Source organism: Fringilla coelebs, assembly GCF_963513975.1.
Source record: "Fringilla coelebs genome assembly, chromosome: 7".
Classification (NCBI taxonomy): Eukaryota; Metazoa; Chordata; class Aves; order Passeriformes; family Fringillidae; genus Fringilla; species Fringilla coelebs.
In genome coordinates this window covers 34313309-34329056 of record NC_140035.1, presented here as the reverse complement: position 1 = coordinate 34329056, position 15748 = coordinate 34313309, and the positions used below count along the sequence as shown (strand labels likewise).

Genomic DNA, 15748 nt, shown 5'->3' with positions numbered 1-15748 from the left:
CCCACTTTGGAGATGGAGTAAATGAGACATGGATTCTGCTGGCATCTTAAACAGCAACCTGAGCAGAATATGAACAGCAGTGAAACCTTGAGGTTGAATTACAGCCCTGCATTCTGTTCCAAGGCAGCAATTTTTATTTGGAACAGCTGGAAAACAATTATCATCATTAAAATACAATAACTTAAAGGATGCCCAGAAACTGGATATTGTCTTCACTAATCTTCAGTCATAAAATATGTGCAGTCATTTTCATGTTGTGCAGACAATCATTTATTGTTCCTTTGATGAAGAAAGGTGATAACCACATCTTACAATGAAAGAAAAATGAAATGTAGAGAGTGGGCTGGAAAAAAAATCCATGAAAATAAGAGTTTCTTCCTGTATGACTGGAAATGGCATTAATTTGATGCTTGACAGAAGATGTTTTAATATATTTTCCTTAGCATATAAACTATCATAGGGTGGTTTAGTATTAATGTGGTGTATTAATGCTGTTCAAAGTATTAATGCTGTTGAAAGAGAAACCTGAATTATAATCAGTTTTTTTATCAGCACATTACCTCAAAAAAATCTGTTAATGGATGAAATTAAACTGGTTGAGGAGTTCTGCTGGCTTACTTGGCCTAGCGCTATGAGCATCACAGCTTGTGGTATCTCACTCCTGACAGGACTCATAATTTCCTAGCCATTAGAACTGGATGTTGACTCATAAAATATTTGTGTTGCCACAAAATAAAAGTTTTCTGAACAATTCTGTCTTTCTAGAAAGATCATCTTGACACTTGGAACTAATTTCAGTTGGTAATTCCTTACCAGATATAATAAGCTGTGCCTTCTGAAGTTAATTCCTATTCTCTCTCACTTTTGTTCTCATCCCAGTGGCCTTTCCTTGCTCATCCTAAAGCAACAAGGCATCACTTCCCTGCAGTTCCAGTCCTTGAAGCAAATCAGTGCTGGCAACATCTACATCACAGACAACAGCAATTTGTGCTACTACCACACTGTCAACTGGACCAGCCTGTTCAGCACCCCCAGCCAAAAGACAGTGATCCACAGGAACAAAAGGGCAGAGAACTGCAGTAAGTACCTGCTGCTCCCTGCCACCAGCTCACCTGGGGGCTTGTGCAGCTCCTTGGGCATCAGGGAGCTGGGCTCACTTACAGCATCCAGGGATTTGACCCAGTCTGAGCAGGAAAATGAAATTTTTTTAAGGTGTGGACAAAGGAAAGGGATCAGAGAGAGAGCTGCTTCCTTAACGTGATGGGAATGTTCCAGTTTCACAAATATGCTTCCAAAGGCTGTCGATGGAGTGTTCAAGACTTTACAGCCCTTTCCATATGGAGGGGGATTAGCATCTTCTGCTTACCCCACCCTAAGTGGCCCTATCTTGATCCAGTGGTGCTTTTGGGACTGTTTTAGGTCACCAAGTTCTCCCTTTTCATATTTGACCTATCTGATAAAATATACTACTTCAGGAAAGCTTGCATGCCACTACCTAGGCTGAGATCATAGTACTGTAAAGCCAAACAAAGCTCTGTAGCAGATAAAATAACTTGTTTATATAGAAATCAGGCAGCAAATTGCATCAATACAGGCATATTGTAGCAGCAAGGCAGTTCATTTTAAGCATCTGTTAGACTGCTTGCAGGAGAGGAGATTCATTAAATTGCTGTATGTTTAAGTGATATTGCTGATTTTTGTGCTCTGACCAGCCAAAAATGTTTGCTTTGAGTTTTTTCAAGCTGTGGTCCTATTTTTGGCTTGCTCTTTCTTTCTGTTGGTTTGAGGGTGGTTTTGTTTGTTATTTTTTGAGGGATTTTATTTCTTTTTTTTTCCTCTCCCCTCCCTTTGAAGTGCTGTTCTGCTCTGTTTTGAGAGAATAGCTGTGCTCATCGCTATAGTGTAAATGTACCCTCAGTGCTAGGTGAAATACAGCTGGAGCTCTGTCTCTGCTGCTCAGTTCCTTTTCTAATCTCTCCTACCATGGGAGAGCCACAGGTACAAAGTCTTGTTTGGTTGATCTCCACATGGTTTTGGTTGTGTGGCATTTTAATTATTATTTTATTAGGCTATTTTTTTGCATGCAAGTTAAAAAAGTGAAGGGTAAGAAAATGGTACTTGCTGTCCCTGCAGGCAGTTTTTGCTGTGCCTGAGGGTGTAGAGTTTTTCTTCTGCCCCTACATAAAATGCCAGCTATAAAAATAGAATATTTCTTGGAAAATAGAGGTGCTGCCAAGAAGGATGGTGCATCTGCTCAGGGATGTGGCACTGCTTTTTGCTTTCCCCTGCAGTGTAACAGGATCATGTGGTGAGGAACCACCTAGTTCTGCACTAGTGCTCTCTAACAACTGTGTTTTGTATGGCATGAAGAAAGAATTAGCCCTTCAGAGATTTCCCATATGGAATTTTTTGGGGTGAAAGAAGTAGGAAGAAGCTTAAGGTTTTGTTGACCATGAAAAAGTGACTAAAGTTATATTCCCAGATCTGAGTAGGTCCCATCTTGCCAGGAGATACATGAACTTGTGAACCTTCTAGAGAGCACAGGTTTCCTCTCTACCAGATGGAAAACTGCTTACTATGGGGGGGACAAACCATGGTCTTGGTGCTCTGAGGATTTCTTACCCCAGATTGGCTCTAGCTGTCTGATTATCATGCAGCATTTAATGAAAGAACAATCAACTTTCCTTCATTCCCATACATTTAATATAAAAAGGAACTGAGCAGTAATAAGATGGAGCACAGGCCTCTTGTCTCATACAGTAATAATTCCTCTTTCCTTCAAGGTTTCTGTAACTTCCCTCCTCTGTAATATGTTAGGAGACAATGGGAAATCAGGTGAATTTTGTAAGGTGCTTTTTCCCTTCATGGAGCAGTGTCCCAGTTGTTTCACTGTTTTTGAGAGCTTTGGGACACAGCTGAACACAGCAGTTTGGAACATAATCTTGCATTAGTTGTCAGGGCTCCTTTGTCAAACCCCTCTTTGCCCTTTCCTGGCATAACTCAGTTTGAATCCCTTTGAAGCTGCCACAGCTACTGAAAGATGGGCTTCCAGAGCAAATGGAAGCTGGGATGTGCTGTCACATCATCCTCTCACATGGAATGTCTTGTCACTACATTTGCACACAAAGAGAGAATGTAAACTTCATCTCACCTCTAGCTTGGTGAGGATTTGTTATAATAGACACTTACCATTTTCCAGGAAGAAAACTACTCCTGGAGACATTTTAGGAGATTTAACACTGTGGGAATCTTAAAGAGGAAAGTATATCTAATTCATTTCCTTTTTAAGCAGTCACAACATAAGCTCCAATACCAAGGGGCTGGTTTTAAAAATGGACTCTGACCTGTGTTCATTAAATGGACAAGGTATAATGAACATAGGCCAGCTGGGAGGCAGTGCAGTCCTAACAGGAACAATGGCTTTTCTTCTCAGTTGGAGGGCAGTGCAATCCTAACAGGAGCAGTGGTTTCCTCTCTCCAGTTGGAGGGCAGTGCAATCCTAACAGGAGCAGTGGTTTCCTCTCTCCATTTGGGAGGCAGTGCAATCCCAACAGGAGCAGTGGTTTCGTCTCTCCATTTGGGAGGCAGTGCAATCCCAACAGGAGCAGTGGTTTCCTCTCTCCAATTCAGAGGCAGTGCAATCCCAACAGGAGCAGTGGTTTCCTCTCTCCATTTGGGAGGCAGTGCAATCCCAACAGGAGCAGTGGCTTCTTCTCTCCATTTTGGAGGCAGTGCAATCCCAACAGGAGCAGTGGTTTCCTCTCTCCATCTGGGAGGCAGTGCAATCCCAACAGAAAATTCAGGGATGGAAATGTCAGTGTCCAAGCTCATGTGCGCAGGGAACGGAGCAAACCAGCAAGGAAAGGGTAGGTAGAGTTTACCTTCGCTCCATGCTGAAGTGAAAAGTCTGCCTTTTTTTTTCCAGCATGTTTTTGGTGGTTTTTGGGTTGTTTTTTTTTTTAATGGAACAGTCAGAGGTGAGTCATGTGAAATATGAGTGCACACAAAATAAATGCAGAAAAGAAAATGTTCTTTTCTCCAAAGTCACTTGAACAATTCTCTCGGCTTTAGTGACACCTGCAGTGTAAGGTGAAACCCTTCTAGGCAAAGGTTGTTAGAGATGTGATTATTATGAATTACATCAATCTAGCCACCAATTAACAACTTGAATAAATTATTACATTCATTATCAGGCATGATGTAAAGCTAATTGAAGTCTGCAGGAGTTTTCCTATTGAGTTTATGGAGCTTTGGATCAGGCCCAGAAGCATATAGCCAAATAAAAATAATTTTTCTTTTTTTAGTAGGTAATTTTCTTGTGTTCTGTTTAGGTTGGGGAAAAACATTGAACCTTTCTGCTTCTAACCTGTGTGGCCCCATTAATAAGGAATGAGTCCTTCTTTTCTTCTAAAACTCCTGACAAAATCCAGTTTCTGTCAAGAACATTAATGTTATTTCCTTCCACATAAGGCCATGTGATGTGCTGGAGCTGCAGAACATGCTCAGCCCATGGAATTGCCAAATAATGTGTCAAAAATTGAAATGTTTCTTTAGTCATCCCCACAATTAAAGAGAAAGGCGAGAGAAATGAGTTTTTATAAGTTGTCAAAACAACCGCTCCCTCCTTGCCAAGATTCTTTTATGAAAACATTTCAGGAGGAAATCATAATTTTTTTGTTTCTGTTGCTTTTTTCATAAGACTACAGTGTTGGCTACATTTCAATGGGGTAATCATGATTTTTTTATTGAATTGCTCTCTTTTTATTTGTATACAGTTACTCACTGTATTTTTGAAGCTATCTTGTAATAATATCCCTTGTTATTTGGGCAGATATTTTAGTGAAATACTCTGTGCAAATAAATTCTGATCCCAAAGTTTGAAGGGTGAGGAAAATGAAAAGAAAGGAAATCACTAGTAGTAATTCACAATTTTAAGATACAAAGAAGGTGAGAAAGCAAACAGGGAACTGCCTTTCTGTGATGAGTGTGGAAAAACAAAATCAGAAGAGCTAGCAATATTCTTAAAATTAAAGATGAGAAATGAATGGGTTTCCAAACCAGGTTAAGTTTTTCTTTGTTGCATGACAAAGTTGAAAATGAGTGATTGATTGGAAAACAAAATCCATATGAAACTGTATAAAAAGTTAGTTTAATTGTAACTAGGATAGTTTGTGGATTTGTGGTTTTTCTTTTTGTTTTTATTTGCAGGTTCAGGCAGCGGCAGCATAGTGGAACTACTGACATCTGATAATTATTATAAACATGTTAATATGCTTAAAAGCAAGTCAGGTTAGGACAGTAATGAGAAGCTGAATTTTGTGTCTCTGCTCCTCCTGGCTGTGCTGGTCTGGCTCATTTGGCTGCAGCAGCAGAGCTCAGGGAAGGAGGACAGAGCATCTCTCTGAAATGGCCCCCTGAGTGCCTCTTGCTGTGCTGGAATCTGTGATAATTAACACACTTTAAAGCATACTGAGCACCTGCAATGACTCCTAGATGAAATAACTTTGTGTTTGGCTGTTCCTGGTTTGAGCTCTGAGGCAAAAGAAAAACCAAAAAGATACTTCTGAGTACCTTTTGGATGTTGGCATTAACAATTATATGTGATATAGAAAGGAAAAAAACTAAATCCTAGCCTTGATAAAACGTGTCCAGGCTTCACATGCCTGAGGTTATTTGTGGTGTATTGAGTAAGAAAGTATTGGAGAGGCTGGTAGAACTCAAGCAGCACACCTCCTTTTCATTTATTATTCCTCTTAAGTTGCTTCCAATAGTTTGAAAAGTAAACAAATGTCTGTATTGTTGCCGTCTCTGATATTTCAGGTCCTTTCTGGGTTTAATTTACTCAGTCCGGGGTGGAATCCATTTCTGTAAAACATTGCATGGTGCAAAAATAAATTCAAATTAATTCTGCCCTTTCACATGCCAGGGTTAGGTTGAAAGTGCACCCAGATTTCCTTCAGATGCTGGAGAGATAATGTGTTCCTTTTGCTCTTTGCTCATTTTCTCCATCTGTCTCATCCTCTAGATATTTACACAGAGAATGATTTATATAAAATAAAAATACAGACTTACACTGTTTAAAGCAAACTTTCTCTCTAACCCTTAGTTCATTGTGTGGTTTTGGGTGGGCTTGAGGGTTTCAATATAAAGGCTCTTTGGTGCTTCAGGTGCTTTTGCAGTAAATAATTTTAAAATCACAATTAATGGTGTCTTTCCTTCAATTGCTTCCCTGTTGTCCATAAGTTTTATGTCAGGGAGTCCACAATTCATAGATAGCATTTTATATTTTAGTTTAATAGAACTTCAGTGGATTCAGACAGATGATTTTTTGAATCCTTTAAATTTTTGGCATTTATCATGTCATGTGTCAGGGAATTTTACAGGTTGATCTTTACTTTCTATGAAGAAAAATCTCAGATTTTAACCCTATTGGATTCCTGTCTCTTTGAATGCCCATGAGAGACTGGGAAGCAGCAGTGAACAATTGTTTCATGCTTACTCACCTCCTCCTTGCCAGTCAGGATTTTAGAAGCTTTATTATTTCCTTTCCCCCCACCTCTCTGGTTATTCCTGGTTTAGCAGCTCTCCTCTGAATTTGATCATTCTTGCAGCACTCTTAAATCTTTTTCCTGCTCAGTTTTTTCTAAAAGGAGCAGACCAGGAGTATGTACAATATCCAGCTGAGCCCTGTGTGTATTTGTGTTGTGGCACAATGGTGATTTGCTTTTTTTCTGTCCTGTGATTTGTGGAAAAAAAGCTTTATATAAAAAACTTGTGATAGTTGTGAAGCAGGTGTGTATTTTTCTTTAGTGCTGGGTGCCTGCAGGATACTTCTTTAAAAATGTCTACTCTCTGGGAGTCTAGTTTCTTTTTTTTTTGTCTCTTAATTTGTTGTATATGTATTAAGTTTCACAATAGGTTTATATTTGTTTATATTCTATCATTTATATTTAATTTATATTATTTTATATATAAATATAAGATATATATTTAATTCTATATATAAATATAAAAATAGATAAAATACATATAATTAGATATGTATACATTTTTAAAATAATTCTATTTTAGAAATATGTATAACCATAATAAATATATATATACTCTATATATTTTAATAGAAATACAATATAAATTTATATTTAATTTATATTATTTTATACCTATTTACTAATTTCACATTACAATTTGTTCTCATCAGTTCTTGTACAGAGAGAGCTCTTTGGTTGTCTGTTTCTTGTTTCAGTTTTGGTTTGCTTCTTTTAGTTTCAGTTTTGGTTTGCTTCTTTTAGTTTCAGTTTTGGTTTGCTTCTTTTAGTTTCAGTTTTGGTTTGCTTGTTGTTTCAGTTTTGGTTTGCTTGTTGTTTCAAGGTCTAAGGGGTTCTTCTTATCTTCTTCTAGATTGGAAGTTTACATTCTTTTTATTTTGTTTGTGGTAGTTTTGTAGTTACAGGTTTTTTACGAGTGCAGTAAATTAATTTGACCAAACAAATGAAACAGTTCCAAACAGCACACCTAACTCTGCAATGGATTTGTAACCCAAGCGAGCTCTGGGCTTGGTGTCTGAGGATTTGTAACCAAAGGGAGCTCTGGGCTTGGTGTCTCAGGATTTGTAACCAAAGGGAGCTCTGGGCTTGGTGTCTCAGGATTTGTAACCAAAGGGAGCTCTGGGCTTGGTGTCTCAGGATTTGTAACCAAAGGGAGCTCTGGGCTTGGTGTCTCAGGATTTGTAACCAAAGGGAGCTCTGGGCTTGGTGTCTCACCTGCTCCTGGGCAATGGGGACGCCCCGGTGATGTTTCTGAGCGTGTGGGATGCCCCCAGGATGTTTTCCCCTGGGTTTGGGGGGATGTGTGCATTCCTGACAGCACCCCTGTCTCTGCAGCTGCTGATGGCATGGTGTGCAACGAGCTGTGCTCCAGTGATGGCTGCTGGGGGCCAGGGCCAGACCAGTGCCTGTCCTGCAAGCGCTTCATCCGGGGCAGGACCTGCATTGACTCCTGCAACCTCTACGACGGGTAAGACACTCCCCTTGGCCCGCTCCCCAAAGCTGCTAAATACCATTCTTGAGGACTTCAGGGAACAAGCCATTTGGGGTTTGCATCAATCAGTACCTGGCTCCACTGCCAGTATTACTGATTTGTGGTAAAGCATGTCATGGGCTGAGATTTCAGGATTTCTAAATCTGAACTTGTGTGGAATGCTTTCCCTGGTGTTCCACTGACTGAAATTTTCATACAGCATCATCACCTTGCACCTTTTGTATTGCTGGTAATGTGAACAGTTTGATTTAGGTGAAAAGTTACCAAAACCCCTCATTTTTCCCTACTTGAACCTTACAATTATATTCTTTCAGATGAGCTGGATTCAGGCATCTGATAAAGAAATTGTCTGAATAAGGACCAAAAAATAGAAAAAACTCACTCTCCTTTCATAATGCACTGTGTAACTGTAACACAAATATAAATTTAAAAACCAGTGGGAGTTCTTGCCCCTTTTCCTTTTGCTGCTTATACTGGGGGAATCCCTCCACAGCACAAGGTAGTTGAATCTGCCTTACAACAGAAAGGTAAAGCTGAACTGAGCAAAAGCAACTCCCACAAATGCATGAAAATGTTCTCTACTCTTCCATCTGGAGAAGGCTTGCAAAAGATAATTTGTCAGAGCACAGTTTTATGTACTTAAAGGCTCTCTTCTCTCCTCCCCCTTCACCCCCCAATAAGGAGAGTTGCAGACCCCAGTTGTGTTGTCAGTGCACTGGAATAAGTTGATACTCCCTCGGTGTCTTTTGCTGCCATGGAGCCTGCCACAGTAAGAGCATGATGAGACTCAAGCAGTATGTTCTGCTCTCTATCCATCAGTGAATGGCATTGACACTTTCCACAGGCTCAGTTCTGTCCTAAATGTGAAAATATTTATAACCTAGGCTGGGGGAGAACTTTTTGTTTGTGGGAGAGCTCTGCATGTTGATGTTGTAGGGCAGCAACAGTTCTTCAGGGTGGGGTCAAGCTGTGTTTGACATCTGTTTTAGTCCTCAGTGGGAAAAATCCACTCCCAGAGCCAGGGAAGGGTGAGCTCAGGTAAGGTTTTCCTCAGCTCCATCCTGATGTTCTCAGCAGATCCTAATGGTTGTAGAGGAATGGAGGGTGAGCAGTGACTACTGATTCTGAGCTCAGAACCTTCACCTGGATGCTGCTGGAGCCCCCTAACAAGAGTGTGCAGCACACTTATAACTGGTTAAAGCAAATATTGTAATTGGTTGATGCAGCAAGATGGGATCCCCCTCCAAAGCTTGGCCTGGTCCACTCAGCCTACTACAAAGATTCAGTCTGTCTTTAGTGGGGGAGAAACAACTTGCTCAGATGTGAATTCATCTTGGCCTAGAAGAAGGTGGGATGGATTGTGTTGGGAGAATGCTGGAGGTTTGTGTTGAGGGGTAACTGGCAGCTGAGATGTTTGAAGGAAGAAATTCAACCTGCCATCACTACCTTTTTTCCCCTTAAAAGTGGTTAATAAAAAACCAGTCACTTGAGTGGTAGTTTCCTGTGGATACATGAAATAAATGAGTAAAAGGATGTATTTTGACATTTTATAGATTGAGACATCAGCCCAGAATTATTGCTGAAAAACATTATAAGCCTTTTGGAGAATAGTCTTTAAAACATGTGTTCATAGCGACCTACCTGCAACAAGGGCAGCTCTGTCATCAGTGACCACATGTGGCAAGTGGCTCCCTGAATCTGAGCCACAATCCTGTAGATGAAAACCAATACGTCAGCACTTTTGTCCTGTTAATGCAGTCTGTATTTCTGAATGACAGGAAGGCCCTCCCTATAGTTTTATATCACTGGCCGAGGGCTGTGTACAAATCACAAATGGGATGGGACTGCTAGGAACATGTCTTGAGCTGTTTTATTTTCCAGCATCAGTCTCATTACATAGTTGTGACAATGGGAACCTGCCAACAGCTCTGATTTTATAAATTCCCACATTTTATGCTGGTGAAGAAGGTGTCTCTGCTTCACGTGGCTGTGGATGAAGTGGTGGCCGTGACAGGCTGTTGGCCTCAGTGCCCCGAGATCAATTCCACCCAGCCAGGTGAGCTCAGTTTTACCTTGGAGTCAGATTTCTCCTAACCTGCCTGCAAAATATTTCCTCAGGGAATTCCGAGAGTTTGCAAATGGCTCTGTGTGTGTGGAGTGTGATCCCCAGTGTGAGAAGATGGAGGAAAACATGATCACCTGCTACGGGCCGGTAAGGACACAGCCTGTTGTGTTTGTGGGGTTTTGGTTTGCTTGCTTTGTTATGTTCAGGGTAACTTGCAAAAATGTGCTGAAGGACAGGGTTTTCCTGCTTACAGACTACTGCAAATTGGTGAAATAAAACCAGAAGGCACTCATATTCTGCGTGTAGGGAAGGAATTCTGCTTGTGGTAAATTAGTGCTGGGGATCTGCTTTAGATCTGCCTCCTTAAGAAAGTGATTTTCAAAGTTTTCCTTTTCTTTCTTAAGTTGTCTTAATGCTTTAGTGGTACAGATGCATGCAGTTTTTACAGACTGGCAGCATGCAGTTGGGGTTTGAGTGCCCTCTTTTATCCCTATTTTCATTCTTTATACCACCCCCCTCCCAAAAAAGGGAAGGGGGAATTTGTCTCAGTCCCTCAGTTTGAACAATATGCTGGGAGGTTTTTGTACTTAGATAGCCTTTAAGTTCTTTTGATAGATAACATTTTTCATGCATCCTAAATGATAGTTAACTCTTTCTCACCTTTATAATGGCCAGTAACTTTTCTTTCCAAGATTATTGCTCATTTGGGACGTATAGTTGTCTCTTTCTTCTAGCTTTCTGTGGATTGCCAAGATTAAAAGTCACAAGTATACTGGAAATGAGGAGTTGTATTTTAGGCTCTTCATAATTGAGAAAAGACAGCCTGTAATTTATTTCCTTATTTCTGTGACTTACTTACTGAAAGGAAAAAAGAAAGGCATCATAATTTTTCTTACAACACTGTGGTTTTCTGCAATACAGCCATGAGGCAAGAAACTAATGTTTCAAGTGTTCAGCCCATCAGGGAAATTTGGATTTGTAGCAGGGCTTATGGACATAAAATTCTAGGCCAATGCTCAACCTGATTTAGTTATACACTGGCTTGTCATCACAGCTTTAAAACTTTACTTTTACATTGCCCAGGAGCCTTGGTTTGTCGGTCTTAACAATTTGGTCTTCATGTGTCATTTATCTTGTAGAATGAAGGACCTTGTAGTCTTTTATTGCTTGTGGAAAATAGTTTTGGGGTGCAGAGGCAGGAGATCCCACTGAAGGCTTTGCAAAGCTGCTTCACTACTGAATAGTGTAGCAGAAACTTTCTCAGCATTAAAGTGGGCACTGACTTCACTGTATTAAGCACACCAATAATATTAACATGCTCATCTAAAGGCTGGTGTTTAGTCTGGCACTCTACAGAAGAAGCTAATGGCCAGAAGCACCAGGATTTATGTGTCTGCTGCTCTAACAGAGGCTGGAGCCACACAGTTAATTCACAGCTCCTTGGGAAGAGGAGCTGCTGCAGGTGCTGCTGAGCGTGTGCCAGTGCAACCCTAGTGCAGCAGGAAAGGACAGAGTAACTTGAATGTTCTGTATTTCTTTCATCCACTTTCTCCAGGGACCTGACCACTGTACAAAGTGTTTCCATTTTAAGGATGGTCCAAATTGCGTGGAAAAATGTCCCGATGGCTTGCAGGGGGCCAACAGCTTCATTTTCAAGTACGCCGATGAGGATCGGGAGTGCCATCCGTGTCATCCCAACTGCACCCAAGGGTGAGTGGCAGCTCTGCAGGGAGCCCTCCAATCCGTGTACTGCTCCTAGCACAGGGTGCTTTACAGCTAGTTTACATTAGTAAAGCACTTGTCCCACTCCTGAAAAGAGAGTGTGCAGTAGGAATTTAACCTTTGATTTTCAGATCTCTCATGACATTCAGGTTTTAGTCAGGAACGCCCAGCAGTTCATCACAATAAAACCCTTTTGAAGACCACAGAGAAGAACTTTCCACAGCAATGCTCTCAGCTTTCCTTCTACACTGGTTGGTTGCCCTTTCACTTAGTTTTAGGCCTATAAAATTGCATTTTTTTAGTATTTTTTCCTTGACAGAATATCTACTACTTGGTATTGGTGAACTAAGCCTGAGACAAAAGTGTTACTGCTCTCCTTTCCCTACAGGGACTGATGCACAGAGTTTGAAACCAGACTTTGTACAGGAGCCTGAGACTGAGCATCAATTTCTAAAGTCCTGTTAAAGTGTCCAGAATAATTTATTACACTTCAAATTTGTTACACTTGGAATAATATAGCCCGTGGATCTGAGCCAGAATTAAAAACCTGTGCAACACAACAATAGTCATGTGCACCTATAGTTTTGCACAGTGAGTTACAACTGCCTTTTCCATGGGGCAATTCAAAGTGTCCAGCATACAAGGAGAGGAAGAGGCAGCAATGGGAAAAAGAGAAAACATCAGCCAGTGAAATAATCTTCGACAAGAGGCTCTTATTGTTTAGCAGCTAAAATTAAACCAGTAAATTATTCAATGTAATCTTGATGTCAACAGCTGTTGCCATTCAAAATGAGACCTTTTGCTGGTTTTGCAAATCTAATTACAATAGAGCCATTAGGGAAATGAGAGGGAGATCAGAGACACAGCCAGGATCTGTTACAGATTTGTCTCCCCCCCAGACCCTTTAAATCAGTTATGCAATAAGAAAAATGCTGCTACTGTGGAAGAAGAGGGTAAGAAGAAATGATGAGCTCACTCCAGGAGCTCTAGTCCTGGCTTTCATAGATGGAGAAGGTGCCAATGCTGATCTAATCTGACAAAGCCATGGATGTGTGATGGATTTACTGTGCCTTGCAGCTCTCCTGGCCTCCAGGGAGCAACACTTCATCCTATTCCCTTCTCTTTCCTGAGGAGTTCTAACTGACCCAGCTATTTCTTGTTGTGGCTCAACTGTGTTTCTCCTGGACCAGGAAGGGAGCAGAAGGTTTTCCATGCCTTTCCACTTCTCCATAGGCATTCATATTTTGCAAGTGGTTGTTTATTTTTATCTGCCTGGATTGAGAAGGGAGGTTTTTATGTCTTGTGCTGAAAATGTGGCATTCTAATTCATGCACAAATCTGAAGGGCATTAGGCAGTTCTAGCTGACCTTGGCAGTCCTCATTGGCAACTGTTGCTGATGCTGGGTTCCCTTATGCCAAGTGATGTTGTCCTTTTAATCCTTGGACTTCTGGTTTTCCCTCCTTTTTATTTTCTCCTTCTGATTAGGTGAAAGAATGTCCCACAGTGTGCCCATCCCCAGAAAAAGGATAAGTTAAAGGGCTAAAGGTCTCTCCCCAGTTATGTACACAAAACCCATGATGTTCCCATCTCCCAGATGAGGAGCTGTCCCTTTTCCATGACAAATTTCCCTGTGGAAATCTTTGTCCTCTTATTAAAGAGTTGATGTGTCTATTCTTAGGTATTTTTTATCCCTTAAATGAATGCTCTCTTCACCCCAAGTCTAGATTAGCATGGCTTACTATTCTTTTTAGTGTTCTTAGAGACTTTGTGGCATGTAATTATGTTAATGAAGCTATTAATGACTGTGCAAGATGTTTGGGGTTTGCAGGTTGTCCATCTTCTTGCTAACATTGTCAGGGCTTGAATATGCCTGTAGAGAGAGGGAAAATCAGTTGTTCTCTCCTTTCCTCCTTCAAGGCTGAATTCTCTGATTTCATACCCTTCCTTTAGAAAGTAGTGTTTAAATTCCCCTTAGTCATGATTCTTCACTGAAATAGGTTGTGGAGAGAACACAGCTTGCTATTTGGCTCATGGCTGAAAGGTGGAGAGAAAACTTAATTCTGCTTCATCCCCCCCATCTGTTCTCCTGGCTGCCAGATCAAGTGCTGGAATTTCACCAGTGCCCTCTCAGTACAGCTGGGATACCCATCCAGAAGGGCTGAGCTGCTGCAGAGCAGTGCTTCCCAGGATGGTATTATCTCATTCCTGCAGTGCTGCTTGATAAAACAGGTTATTAGTTCTCACATGTTTCCAGTCATCCCCACCAGTTGTCACCAAGAAAGGATCTGTCCCACCTCTGTTTCCTGGGTTTTGCCACAAGTTCCATCTTGGCATTTGCAGAGGAATGCTTTACTGAGGTTTGCTAGCACCATTCTCCTCCCTCATATAAGTGTAATGACTGTTTCTCTTAAGAGGTGGGTAATTATCCAGCCCTGTTAATGATCTTGCTTTGGCCAGAAGAACGGTCAGACTGTGACTTCCATGGGTGCACCAACTGTGCTCCTGCCCTTGTATCCCTGTGATGAGTACCAGCTACTTGCAGCCAGTTTGGAGCAGATCTGAGGCACGTGGGACAGCTATCCCACTTAATTCAAGAGAGTTGGAAAGCATTTGGCACTCCTTCTTGCAGAGCCAGCCAAAACTGAACACTTGCACAGGAATAAAACACTAATTACACAGCAGCAAGTGACAGCCTGCTTCCTTGCTGGGCAGGACACAAATGGGGGATCTCACTGGACACCTCCCCTTGTCACACAAACATGTTTTGTCACACAGATTTTTGAAGGGAGGGGATAACTCCTCACCAAAACTCTCTTTTCCTTCTAAGCCATGACCAGGACCATGACCTTCCAGTCAAGTCAAAGGAGCTCCAGCAACAGTGTGTGGCCCTGAAAGGATCTGAGGGCAGAAACACTGTGTTGTCTCTAAAGCTTAGTTGTATTTTTAAGAAGAAAGTTTGAATTCCAGATGAAAGAGTATTGCAAATACACTCTGGATAAGAAAAACTGTTACTCTTTTGTTTTGCAGAATTTCCTCCTGGAAGAAACTCCAGTTGAACTTTGTTCCTCTCCCCTGTTAGCTCAGCAGCCCTTGGGTAGAGTTGTCTGATTTTATCCGTAACAATAGTTGGGTGACCATCACAAAAAAGGTTTTCTCCTGCCCAGATGTAAACCACTTACACCATTGTAAAATCAGTTTTGTTCGTTTCCAGTGACCAAGATTTTTGAGAATTCATCTGGCATGGAATGGCTTTGCTACCCCATATCTGTGCAGTTAAAACCCTGCCTTTCAATCTTAAAGAAGGTTGATAAATGACAATATTTCTGGGTTGTTCCTGGAAAAAAAATAGTTGTTACTGCAATTTTCAAAACCCCAAATTTCTTTTCAGAGGATGATTATCTATTAAGCTAGGATGAGCTCCAAGTGTAATTTTCTGGATAAGCTGTATTGAACTTTTGTAAGGTACTGAATATATCATTAATGAATTGGCATGTCTCAATTAACCAGTTCATTTTACAGAGCCAACTTGGAAAAGAAAATATCATCCAGACTCCAAGCAGAAGGAACAGTGGGTGTGAACAGCATGATGTATGATTGTGTCAGGCTTATATGGGTCAAAAAGCCTGGAATGAATGGAGTTCCCTCCTGGGGAAAAATACCTGATGGTACAAAATACCCTATAAATAAATATTGCCATGATTCACACGGTGTGGAACTTCCCTGCATGTAATCAGGACAGCCACTCAGAAGGAAATTGGGAACTGCCTAACCAGGAGTAATGGACTTGCACCTGGACAGAGTTCTCTCCTTGGGGAAGCCAAGCCCACTGAAGAAGATTACAATTTGAAACAAATATCAATGATACTTCAACTTGCACTGGGTGAGGTCCAGCAGTACAGTTTGTATTCAATCCTGTTCTC

General features: G+C 41.1%; 1 protein-coding gene across 1 annotated transcript in view; it reads left to right on the top strand.

Moving 5' to 3' along the window:
• Nucleotides 1-15748, top strand: part of ERBB4 (erb-b2 receptor tyrosine kinase 4) — a gene marked incomplete at its 5' end in the record, with an annotated part of 567058 nt that overhangs the window by 420801 nt on the left and 130509 nt on the right. The window contains 4 exons of the mRNA XM_084209338.1: nt 880-1079; nt 7884-8016; nt 10159-10252; nt 11661-11815. Coding sequence (XP_084065464.1) covers nt 880-1079; nt 7884-8016; nt 10159-10252; nt 11661-11815 — 582 coding nt within the window. The remainder of the gene's footprint in view (nt 1-879; nt 1080-7883; nt 8017-10158; nt 10253-11660; nt 11816-15748) is intronic.